The sequence below is a fragment of the Parasteatoda tepidariorum genome, chromosome 2 (genome assembly GCF_982258835.1).
Source record: "Parasteatoda tepidariorum strain Cologne lab strain chromosome 2, Ptep-v5.0, whole genome shotgun sequence".
Classification (NCBI taxonomy): domain Eukaryota; kingdom Metazoa; phylum Arthropoda; class Arachnida; order Araneae; family Theridiidae; genus Parasteatoda; species Parasteatoda tepidariorum.
In genome coordinates this window covers 75,567,305-75,579,922 of record NC_141756.1, presented here as the reverse complement: position 1 = coordinate 75,579,922, position 12,618 = coordinate 75,567,305, and the positions used below count along the sequence as shown (strand labels likewise).

Here is a 12,618-nt window from a genome sequence, read left to right as displayed (position 1 = left end):
TAACATATTTTTCTTATAATGGCTTTTGAAATCAGGTATCATATTATTTGTAGTTACCTCCTTTACAGTTCATAATTACACTTATCCCTTTTTATTATCATGCATATACCATCTGAAGAATTACCATCTGAATCACTCATTGTGTGATGAAAAGCATAAACAAAATAACAAGAATAATCTAAATAATTAATTGTTAGGTTATGGGAACAATTTTATGAGCATTAATGGTGTATTTTCAAGTTTTTGGTCATCTCCAGGATATGGCATGATTTTGAACTAAATTGAGATTTTACTGTGCAAAATAATCTGTACAAAGTAGTAGTAAATGAACTTTTATACCCTAACTGCATCAACTAAACCTAAAATGCAAGTATCTCAATTTTGAAAAAAAAAGTGGATATGACTGGTTTTCGGACTCATCGACTCAATTATATTTTGGATTTGTAATTTATGACTTTTTATTTCAAAGTGTTTGAATTAATGAAACTATGATTTTTTTCCTTTTTTTTTTAGAAATGGCAGTATTGTCATAGTCCTGCTCCAAACTCAAAAGAAGCAAAATTATTAGAAGTTCTGAAAAACCCTCGCGATTGGGCATGATAAATAATTCGAACTTTATAAAATAGTAAAATTGAAGTTAGTTTGAAATTGAAGTTACACATGTTTTGTAAAATAGGAACATTGTAAATATGATTTAGTTGCATCTATGAAAAAAATTTGTTATTTTAATAGAAAATTTGTTATTGTACTTAAATATAATTATGACTGAGTTTGTAAAGATGAATTTTTTGTATTGTTTTCCTGAACAAAATTTGTTATAAAGAACTATATTTATAATTATGTTGTTTTTTGATGTTATTTTTTTCATAGATTGAATTTTTACTTTTTATTTAAATTAATGCTTCCTGCACTGTGCCTAAATTAGTACTGCAATGCAGTTTTTCAAAATGAAAATAATTACATCCTCTTATTTTCATTATATACACATACACTTTAACAGGACAATAAATTAGGAGTTTAAAATTTATTAATTAATAAAAATGATTAGTTTGTTTAAAACATGAAATTTAATTAACACATTCATGTCCGCAAAAGTGCTTTCTAAAATTGTACCAGTTTTACAAAGCAAAATATATTAATACAACTGTGTAAAAAGTAGCAATAAAAAAATGAGATTGAGTTTTTCAATAACATTATCTAATCAATTAAAAACAATGCCAAAAATATAAAAGAATATATACAACGAATAAAAAGTGAAGAGACAGAAGAAATGTTGCTTTTAGGAGTATCGTAAATAAATGGTTTGAAAAACTGTAACTGTGTCGTAAAGTTAGAAAGTATAAATTTAATGCATAATATAGCGTAGTAAGAAACATTATTTTCACTAAAATGTATCTTGTTCTTTAGACATGTTTGACCTCTTATAAATTTAAAAATTTATTTCTGTGATTTATTTTCAATAAAATAATTATTACAAAAGAGCGCAAACGAAATTTTTGTTTTTAATCACATTGTTTTTTTTCTTTTCTTTAGTCTACATAGCACAAAGTATACCCTTTCCTTTGTTGGAAAATAATAAAGATATATATGTTTAACAATTTCCTCTTGAATTTCAAAGTTATTTCACTTATAATAAAACATTGCTAATTGCATATCATTGTTTATAAAAAAGTAGTTTTTGCATAATTTGAAATCTCACAGAGAGTATTTGCAAGTTTATAGTAAGTAATATAGTAAGTTTATAGTAAGGAATTACTGCAAATTTAATAGTTCTGCAATTTAAAATTTTGCATTTCAGGTCCATTTTTTGTATGTTGATTATCTGATTTTGTGTATTATCCTTATCTGATTCTTGTAAACTAAAGAGTTTTTTTAAACTTTTTTTTAAAGTTTTCCTTAAAGCCTTGTTTTCTTACTATCAAATAAATAAGATATATTTACCCAATTTTAATTTACCCCATAAGGTATATTTACCCCAACCCAATTTTTTTTCAAGCTATATAGTATGCTTTCAAAAATAAGTTTTTAAGTGAAGACAAGACTGGGTCTGGTAATACAAATTGCTTGCAGATTCGCTCAATGATCTCTATCTTGATAAGTGTTTTTCTCAGAAGTTCAAGAATGATTCATTTCTATAACCTACTATAGAATTTTGCATTAGTCTATTATGATAGAAAAAAATGGCTTCTATAAATGAAGCAAAAACTTATATTTTCCATAAGTTGGAAAATAATTATTGAATGATTTTAAATTGAGAATTCATACCGTTTTTATCCTACATAAAAAATAATAAGTTATTACGCAAAAGATATTTTTAATAAATATCTGTCAGGCATTATTTGTATTGTCATTGATCAAATGCTGACATTATTTTATAATTATTTATTTATAGCAATGTACGAATGATGAATTTTTATCTTGCTAAACTAAAAAAATACTAAACTAAATTCAGTGGTGCAATAGCCCATTGAGGTCCATAGCTTACTGTGCCCATCTCTGTTTTCTTGACCTTGGGCTCTGGGGAGCAAGAGCAGATATTCAGGTTGGGTGGTCAGCCGAACGTGGAACCCGCAGAGTTTTGTTCCCAAGCATGCTTGGTACACGTTTTATCATTCCACTGAGTCACCCTTGCCCTGCCCGAGGATCGAAGCAAGGACCTGTGGCATAAGAGCGCAAAGTACTATGACTCAGCCACCGGGTGTCTGCGGCCAAATACTTATTAAGCTTAATTTTTGATTATATGTCATCTTTAACTATTTATAACATGAAAAAATAGTAGCTGAAACTAATAAAGCAGTATCAGATACAAAAACATGATACTTTTAGTATCAATTGCATGCCTATCTTGATTTAATTATAGAGGGCATAGAATATTATTAAGTAAAAATTCTGATTTTTTTTAGCACTTCGGTATTTGATTTAAATAAAATTCCAACACACAAGTATTTTGTTTAAAAAAAGGGAAACACATTTATCATGTGTTCATCATTTTTACTGTAATATAGCAAATCCACACAGTCATATAGATTATCAGTACATAGGCATCTATTAATTATGGTTAAGTAAGAAACTAAATATAATACTAAATCAAAAAATTTTCATTAATTTATATTTTGATAGGTTAATTAACTTTCGAAATAGGGTAAACTAACCAGTGAAGGAACACTTAAGCTTTGCTTGCCTTTTAAAAAATCATATTAATTTCAAAATTCGTAATTTTAGTTAAATGACAGTGTCAACATATTTGTTACTAAATGCAAATCATGTAAAAAAATTGTAGAGAACTTACATAATATTGCTTTAAAGTTTTGGAGATTCAAATAACAAGTAGTTAGAAGACCAAGTGAAGGAACAGCTCTTACCAGTGATTGAACATCCAGTAAAAGAACACTTAATTTTGGTTATTTTTTAATGCTCTTTATGAATTTATAAGCCATACAAATATTTAAAAACAAGCCTATTCTTGAAATTATAACATATAAATACACTGAAAATGTTAACTTTTTTTTGTAATCATCAATTGAAAATTAAAGTGTCAACATATTAACACATACTGTTCATTCACTGGGAAATCTATGCCCAGTAAAGGAACATGCCTGTTCCCTCACTGGTTAGAAGTTTTTTTTCGTATTTTTAATATACTTTTGATGCGAAACATCACTAAAGGTGCAGGAAAATTAAAGTTTATCTTTTATTTTCATTAACTTAGGAAAAAACCCAGTAAAGGAACATTTGTTCCTTCACTGGTTTTTCATCATTTGGTGATCCAGTGAATAAACACCCCCTTTTCTCAGTACTTTATTATGCTGTTCGATACCAATTGATTGATTTCTATGCTGGTTCGTTTGTTAACAAATGATTAAAATAGAATGGACTGTATTAAAGATTTTTATTATGATTGGTGCTACGAGCACGCTCATGCTATAAGATCAACAACTAATTTTCAACTGATTAGGGTTACAACAAACGGTGGCGAGGATGCTGAGACAAAGATGCCAAGTTGGCGCTATATTTCTGAGATATTGAACATCCACCCGCCGTTGAATTATATTCAATAAACATACAAATTAGCATAACAATGGTACATAAACATATTCCAATATAAAATTTACAAAGATTGAATAAATGCTGTAGGTACACATTATGAGAAAATTAACACACATCTTTTTTAATTGTCCAATGGCAAAATACACAATTTAGTAATGCTACGTTTAACAATTCCCTTGCTCGTTTTAATCTCCGCTACTCTAACCTTTCCATCCGTTCCAGGAAATAGTTTTAAAATTCGTCCCAAGACCCACTGATTTACAGGAAGATTATCCTCCTTTATTAAAACCATCGCATTTAAAATTATGTTTGTTTTCTCTACCTTCCATTTTGTTCTTTGTTGCAAATTGTTCAAATAGTCGCGAGACCACTTAGTCCAAATGTATTGAACAATTTTTGTCAACCTTTGCCATCGAGAAAGTCGGGTTTCCGATTTATCCAACAAACTTGGTTCAGCTATGGCAGTTATCAGGGGCGGATCTACTTAAGGGCTTTTTGGGCTGCAGCCCAGGGCCCCGTGGATGCAAAGGGCCCCAGTCCCCACTGAAAACAATAAGTGATATTTTGAATTCAAAAAAGTATCTAATGTTAAAATAAAACTATTATAAGGTAGGCAACCCTGAGATCAATCAACCCATGCATGTGCTCGTCTATCAAACGGAACGGGGAATCCCCCGTCGCTTGTTTTTGGTCAGTGTATTTTTTCGCGTCTATTACGAGGGACTTCCTGCCAAACTCATTACAAAGTATTAAAATGTGACGTGAAGAATAATATTACATAGATTATCTCGTTCCCTGTTTATTACCAGAAAATTATCAACTTCATTGTTTATTTTAGAAAAAATATCAAAGTCTTATTTTACAATATGTCTGGTAGAAAATATAAAAGTGGTGCTGAGAAACGGAAATTACAGCTAGATCGAGAAAAAGAAGGAAAGAAATGTTCAAAAATTGAAACTTTTTTCAAATTAGAACATTAAAACGAGAATGAAATAGCTACAAATTTATTAACAAGCGAACAGGAAGGGATCTTATCAGAAGAGAATCTATTTGAAGGGAGCAGAAAATCGCAACACCAGGAAAAAAATACAAGTGATGAAAATGTGCAAAGTCTTGACTACCAGCAACCCTCTGATCCCAGTGAAAACTATATTGGTGTTCAGCAAGAGGACGGTAATACCGAGGCGGAAAGAAATTTGGAGAATATTAAGTTTGAGTTTGAGAAATATGTTGACGTGGGCTTGTGGCCAGAATTGCTAAATAATGATTTTATTAATGACATCCTCTCACATAAAATGACTGATTTTCAAAATAAAGATCCGAAAAATATATATTCAGCTTCAATAAAAAATACAAAGAACAAAACAGAACATTTTCAAATAGGTATTTCACTAAGAAAATGAAAAATGGTCAATCACTGGAAATATCTTGGTTATGTTATTTCAACCAGGGCTGGTACTGTTTTTTGCTTGGCTTGCAAACTTTTTTCTAAAATCCCTTCTCAGTACACAGCCGGATTTTCTGATTGGAAACACATAGGAACTTGTTTAGAAAATCATGAAAATTCTAATGAACATAAGAAATCAATGTTAGTGTGGTTGACACGAAAAGAAAATAGATATGTTTTAGACAAGCAGCTTCAGAAGCAATTAAGAAATGAAGCAGACTATTATCACAATGTCCTAAAACGGGTTATTGCAGTGGTGAAATTTTTAGGTATAAGGGGCTTAGCATTTAGAGGTTCCGAGGAAGTATTTGGTTCTCCACATAGTGGTAATTTTATGGGTGCTCTGGAGCTATTGGCAGCCATTCATTCGTGAACAGATTGAAGAACGAGAGCTGCGACAAAAACCGATAATATCGTACTTATCAAAAACAGTGTATGAGGAAATAATTGAGATATATGAACTGACAGATAATTAAACAAATTATAACTCAAATAAATAACGACGACGCAAAGTATTATTCAATTGTGATGGATTCTATTTCAGATCTACCTCACAGTGATCAACTTGCTATTGTATTATGATACTGTTTTCGGGGGAAAATGTATGAAAGACGTGTACCCTTCATTAAAATTAGTAGTCATACTGGCTTACATTTATTTAATATTATACAAGACTTTTTAGAAACAAATGTACTACTACTGGATAATTGTAGGGGATAATCTTATGACAACGCTGCTAATATTGCGGGTCACTACAATGGTGTACAAGTACTACTAAAATAACAAAATAAATCCGCGGATTATGTGACAAGTGCTGCGCATTCCCTTAACCTAGTTGGTGAAGAATCTGTTAAGGTTGCAACCGAAATTGTGAACTTTTTTGAAGTAGTGCAAAAAATATACGTTTTCTTTTCTACTTCGACCCATAGATGGGAACTGTTAAATCGTGAAACAAAACTCAAATTTACGTTAAAAAGTTTAAGCCAGCCCAGGTGGTCTTGTCACTATGATGCTGTCAAAGCTTTGAAAAATAATTATGATGACGTTATGAAAATTTTCGAAAGATTCAGAGAAAATGAAAATGAGAAAGTTGATTTCCGGAAAGAGGCACGAAATTTACTCAATAAAATGGCGGAACTCAATACTTCAATTTGGATTATTTTTTGGGAAGAAATTTTGGGGAGATTTAATTTAGTTAATAAAAAAATACAGAGCCCTGGTTTAGATATTTGTGAAGGCAACAAGTTAATTGTGTCATTAAAAGACTTCGTGAACAACATAAGGCACCAATCAGATCAGAACTAAAGGAATAAGAAAAGAAAGCTAAAAAATTAAGTACTAGTGTGGGAATAGCGACTACAATGACGTAAACAAGAGACGCATTACTCCAAAATTTTCAGATAAGTCTACAGATAAATTCTCAGTATTTGGAGCAGAAAAATTTAAAAGAGACACGCTAAACGTTGCGTTGGATATGCCGATTATGGATTTAAATAAAAGGAGCCAAGTCTATGAGATATATAGCTAGAAATTCAAATTTTCAATGAATTTGCAAGACAAAAATATGGAAAACATAGATCTGGAAAGGGTACGTAATATTGTTGATTATTATCCAGATGACGTAGACGAGCATTTAGTAAATGAGTGCATTCAGTTAAAATCTTAGTTACTTCAGTCTAAGCCAGAGTCTTACACTTCTTGCAGTGAAATTTTTATGCTAATTTATGAAAAGAAACTTGATGTTTTCCCAAATTGCTATACTATCTTAAAGATTTTTTTAACTTTGCTAATCACCAGCTGTGAAGCGAAGCGCTCTTTCTCCAGGATGTCATATATAGAAAACAAATATAGGTCAACAATGTCGATCCATCGACTAAATCAGTTCTTGACATAAATTGTGATTTAACAAAGGACTTACAATATGATGAGCAAATAAAGGAATTTGCAGATCAAAAATACAAAAAGGTTGCTTTATAGTTTATATAACATAACTACACATAACCTGTTAATTTCTTTGGCAATAATGTTGTACAGTTGCTGTTTGTATACACAAATAAAAATAAATAAATAAAAAATATATAAAATTATTTTAATGTCCTATTTTTTTCTATATACTTATCTACATCACTATAGAAAACAGTTGTTTGACAAAATGGCTATTAGGGCTCCTAAGTTAGTTTCAGCCCAGGGCCCCACAAATTCACGATCCGCCCATGGCAGTTATAGATCTTCCAACCAAAAAATGCCCTGGTGTAAGAACATCCAGGTCATCAATATCACCTGACAAAGGTGTTAATGGCCGAGAATTTAGGATTCCTTCGACTTGTGCTGTTATTGTAAGGAATTCCTCAAATGTTAATTTTAGATTTCCTGTAGCTCGTTTTAAGTAAAACTTAAAGGATTTGACCCCTGCCTCCCAGAGGCCCCCGAAATTTGGAGCTCTGGGAGGAATAAAATTCCAAACTATCCCTTCAGATGCCAAATAGGATGCTAGTTTATCGTCAGGAAATCTAGTTAAATTCTGCAATTGCTGCAATTCCCTACTAGCCCCAACAAAGTTTTTTGCATTATCAGATGATATCGTAGCACATTTGCCACGCCTAGCTACAAAACGCTTTAAAGTAGCAAGAAAAGCATCGGTTGTTAAATCGGAAACAACTTCTAAGTGAATCGCCTTCGAGGCTAAACACACAAATATTGCAACATAAATCCGTTGGAAATTCCCTTTTCTCTGGTGTTTATATTTAATTTGGAAAGGGCCGCAATAATCAACACCAGAATGCAAAAAAGGATAATTAGGGTTTACTCTTTCTCGAGGCAAGGTTCCCATAAGTTGATTTGAAACAAGGGGTTTATGTTTAAAACAAACTATGCATTTATGTACAATTTTCCTAGCTATCGATCGACCACGAAGTGGCCAAAACCTTTCTCTAGTGCAATATAACAACGCTTGAGGTCCTAAATGGAGATTTTTGATATGCAAATGAGTCATCAACAATTTAGTGAAAGGATGGTCTGCAGGAAGTATAGCTGGATGCTTTTGAGAATAATCCAGAGCAGCATTATGCAAACGACCACCGACTCGGACAATTTGATGACCATCAAGGAAAGGATTTAAAGAGTTAAGTTTACTCTTACCTGAAAAAGCCCTGCCCTTGGAAATGGCCTCTATTTCTTCCTTAAAAGCAGATGCTTGTGCATTTCTAACTAAAAAGGATTCCGTGTCCTTTAGTTCATTAGAGGATAACTTACCAAATCTTTTGCTACCCGGATTTCTACAGTTGAATATGAATCTGAAAGCATAACTTAAAACATTCAAAATTTTAGTATAATTATGGCTACGATTTAAAATATTGTCAATTAAGTCCAGTTTATAAGAAGTTAAAAGTATTTTGGCAGGGGGTTTGAGTTCCTGTAAAAATTCACTGTCCGAAGAGAGTTTTTCAAATTCTATTGGAACAATATTCAGTTCTTCTTTCAAAAAATCTGGTCCGAACCACCACAGTTCATGGGAAGCAATTTCCGAAGCATTCAGACCACGAGAGAGGACATCGGCAGGATTTTTATCAGATGCAACGTGATTCCAATGACAGTTCTTAGTGAGTTCTTGTATTACTTTAACTCGATTGCTGATAAAAGTCTTGAGTTGATCAGGTGACCGTTGAAGCCATGCCAACACAATTGTAGAATCTGTCCACAACATTATTTGTTGAATGGGCAAGGTTAGAGACTTCAGAACCTTGTTCAAAAGCTGTGCCAATAAAACACTGGCACACAATTCTAAGCGAGGGATCGTGATAGGTTTCACTGGTGAAACGCGGGACTTGCTGCACAAAAGTCTCGTATATGATGTTTCTCCCGAAATTGATTGCATGTACAGAACTGCTCCATACGCAACGGCTGATGCATCGGAGAAGCCGTGAATCAGGATTCCTCTCTTCTCCCCCACGTGACGAGGAATTTGCATGTTTTCAATGGCAGGTAGAGTAGAAACAAAACACTGCCAGTCCTTAGCCATTGAATCTGAAAGCGGTTCATCCCATTCCAATCTGAGTATCCAGAGTTTCTGGAGAAACAATTTAGCCTTGGTTAGTATGGGACCAAGGAATCCAAGGGGGTCAAACAAGCGTGAGATGGTGGATAAGACCTTTCGTTTGGTGTATGAGTCATGCATATTTACATCAACCTTGAAAGTAAAATAATCTAAATTTGGGTTCCAGATAACCCCAAGGGATTTAATGGTATTAGGTGGCTCACAAGAGAAATCATAGGCTTGGTCTTCTAATGGTATGGAATTAGGAATTTTTGAAGTGTTAGTGCACCACTTGTGTAAGCTCATACCCGCCTTTTTAAACAGGTCTACTAACTGTTCTTGTAGTAATTGAAATTCTTGAAAGTCTGAACTACCTGACAAAATGTCATCCATATAAGTGTCTCTAATTATTACAGCAGCGGCTAAGGGAAAACTATCACCCTCATCAATGGCTAGTTGTTTAATAGTTCTGGTTGCTAAGTAGGGTGCACAAGAAGTTCCGTATGTAACAGTGTTAAGTTTGAAGGTTTGCACTGGGTCATTCACGCTATTCTTCCATAATATCAACTGTAAATTCCGATGATCAGGGTGAATCAAAATTTGCCTAAACATTTTAGAAATGTCAGTAGTGAACACATATACATGTTGCCTGAATCGCAAAAGTATTGAAAATAAATCTTGTTGTATAGTACCGCCCTTGTACAAAATATCATTTAAAGAAAGACCGGATGTCGTTTTGGAGGAAGCGTTAAATACCACCCTCAACTTTGTGGTTTTACTATCTGGGCGAAGTACACCATGATGAGGTAATAAATACGAAGTTGTTTTATCAAGAGGTTCTACAACTAATTGCATATGCTGCAAGTCAGCATATTCCATTAAGAATGATTTGTAAAGTGATTGCAACTCCTCATCTTTTGAGAGTTTTTTCCATAACTGATTTAAACGCATTTCGGCAACGGCTTTAGAATCACCGAAGAGCGAAGAGGGATCCTCCTTCAAAGGCAACTGTACTATGTAACGCCCTTCATGATTTCGATAATGAGTATTGTTGTATTGAGTTTCGCATAACTCAAATTCGACACTATGTTCAACAGAGGGCTCCTCAACAGTTTCTACATTCCAAAATGCTTGTAGCTGTTTATCAAGGCTTTCCGAATTTATATCTGAACTAAGCGTTAATCCACAATATGCTCTATTTGTACTATTATCGGAGCTCCCTACGACTATGTAACCAAAAACAGTTTCTTGAAACAACCAATTACTACATGGCGATCGAAGCTGATTTTGCTTTAAAATTTCAAAAAAGAGCTCGCAACCTATAATTAATTCTACTTCTTTTTGTGTGTTAAACTCTGGATCAGCCAAATTAATGTCCGATGGAATCTTTATATTTGACACTTCAACCGGATTAATTATCGTTAAATTTGTGATCGAAGGAACAATTAAAAATTCTAAAGATGTTGAGAAACTCCCACTATTGTTTTTAATTACAGTGGTTACCTTTTGTTTGATATTTACCGAAATATCGCTCAATCCAGAAACAGAAGCATTTATTTTTTCCTTTTTCAACATTAAGTTATTAGCTAAATTTTGTTTACAGAAAGAAAGATGAGAAGCGGAATCCAAAATCTCTCTGCATGGATAATAGTCTCCCAATTCATTTCTAATATAAACAACTGCAGTAGGCAAGAGAATATTTTGTTTCTTTTTTGATACTAAATAATTAGAAAAAGTGTTCGAATGTTCTTGTGGGAATGAATCATGCACTTGCGAGACAGTTGTTTGATCGGCGCCTGGCATCGTAGAAACTGAGGAGGTAGGAGGCGGGGAAGAAATCTCATAAATATGCAGTAAAGTGTTATGGCGTTTTTTACAAACGAAGCAAGAATTATTCGATTTACAGTCTTTAACTTTGTGATTATTCTTTAAGCAATTAATACACAAATTTAATCGTTTTATTTCATTAAATCTATCCGAAACCTTCATATTTTGAAAAGTATTGCACTTATAAATCATGTGTGGTAATTTACAGATTACACAAGAGTTAGGATTATTATTCGAATTCAGGAAAGATTTACTCTTATTAACAGCTTGCTTATGTTTATAAATTGAAGAAGAAGCTGTTCGACTAATACTATCAAGAATTTGGCTTCTTTTTTCTAAAAATTCTGAAAACTTATCCAATTCTGGTATTTCATTTGATGCGATCGTTTGTTCATATTGTTTTCTAGTTTCTCGATCTACCTTTTTCAAAATGATGTTAAGCAGAAGTATGTCAGATAAATTATTACGATCAAAATTTAGAAGCTTCAAAGCTCTGATATTTTTCTTTAAAATATCTACCATGTTTCTAATATCTCCAGCTGATTCATTTGTAAGTTTTTCAATTTCCAAAATTTGATTTATGTAAGTCTCAGTCAGGAGACGTTTATTCTCAAATCTATTTTCTAATGCTTTTAAAAGTGATTCAAAAGAATCGTCTACAGTTTCGAGACGTTTAGCGTCGCCCAGCAATGACGCTTTCAAATAATGCACTTTTTGAGAGTCATTTAAATCATTGTTTTTAGTTATAATGTTATCAAATTGCGATTTAAAATTGGGCCATTCATCAAATTTACCATGAAATACCGGTAGTGGTATCTCGGGTAGTTTAATTTCTAGTTTTGTTTTCGAATCAGCCTGAGATATTTCATTTTCACAATTAATTATTGAAGGTTTAATTATCAAAGAGTTAAGAATATCTTTAATTCTTACCTCCAGAGCTTCGAGTCTGTCTACTGTTCCCTCCAAGTCCGTTTCTACTTCAGTTACCTCAGGGTCAGTTATGTCTTTTAGCCCATAATAATGCTCCTTTAATTCATCAACTTTTTTATACAATTGTTCCACACGCTTCAGCTTGACCTCTAATTCAGTATGGTTATGTTCCTTCGTCTGGTCAATGTATGTTTCTAGCTTTGTTATGGTACCTTTGACGGCACGCTTCGATCTATTTAGTTTTTCTTTTTCCATCTCCGGTTGTTAAGGATCACTAATGTTCGATACCAATTGATTGATTTCTATGCTGGTTCGTTTGTTAACAAATGATTAA

General features: G+C 32.7%; 2 protein-coding genes across 4 annotated transcripts in view; one reads left to right on the top strand and one right to left on the bottom strand.

Annotated features, from left to right (window-relative positions):
- Coprox (oxygen-dependent coproporphyrinogen-III oxidase) overlaps positions 1 to 840 on the top strand; it is a 29,682-nt gene extending 28,842 nt beyond the window's left edge. For all 3 annotated transcript variants that reach the window (XM_087157540.1, XM_087157541.1, XM_087157542.1), the window contains exon 13: positions 514 to 840. In XM_087157540.1, the coding sequence (XP_087013666.1) occupies positions 514 to 600 (87 nt within the window). In that variant the 3' untranslated portion in view covers positions 601 to 840. The remainder of the gene's footprint in view (positions 1 to 513) is intronic.
- A 6,854-nt stretch (positions 841 to 7,694) lies between these two features.
- LOC147815865 (uncharacterized) lies at positions 7,695 to 12,539 on the bottom strand. The gene is made up of 3 exons (XM_087156639.1): positions 12,285 to 12,539; positions 8,921 to 10,817; positions 7,695 to 8,701 (listed from the first exon to the last, which is right to left on the bottom strand). Exons 1-3 carry the CDS (start codon positions 12,537 to 12,539, stop codon positions 7,695 to 7,697), a joined length of 3,159 nt encoding a protein of 1,052 aa, XP_087012765.1.
- Between the last annotated feature and the right edge of the window lie 79 nt (positions 12,540 to 12,618).

Coding starts and splice junctions, on each gene's coding strand:
- LOC147815865 (XM_087156639.1), bottom strand. CDS start 12,539: ATGGAAAAAGAAAAACTAAATAGATCGAAGCGTGCCGTCAAAGGTACC. Junction 10,818..12,284: donor ACAGACTCGAAGCTCTGGAG/GTAAGAATTAAA, acceptor GAAATTTTAAAG/CAAAATCAGCTTCGATCGCC. Junction 8,702..8,920: donor TGAAAAACTCTCTTCGGACA/GTGAATTTTTAC, acceptor AATCCTTTTTAG/TTAGAAATGCACAAGCATCT.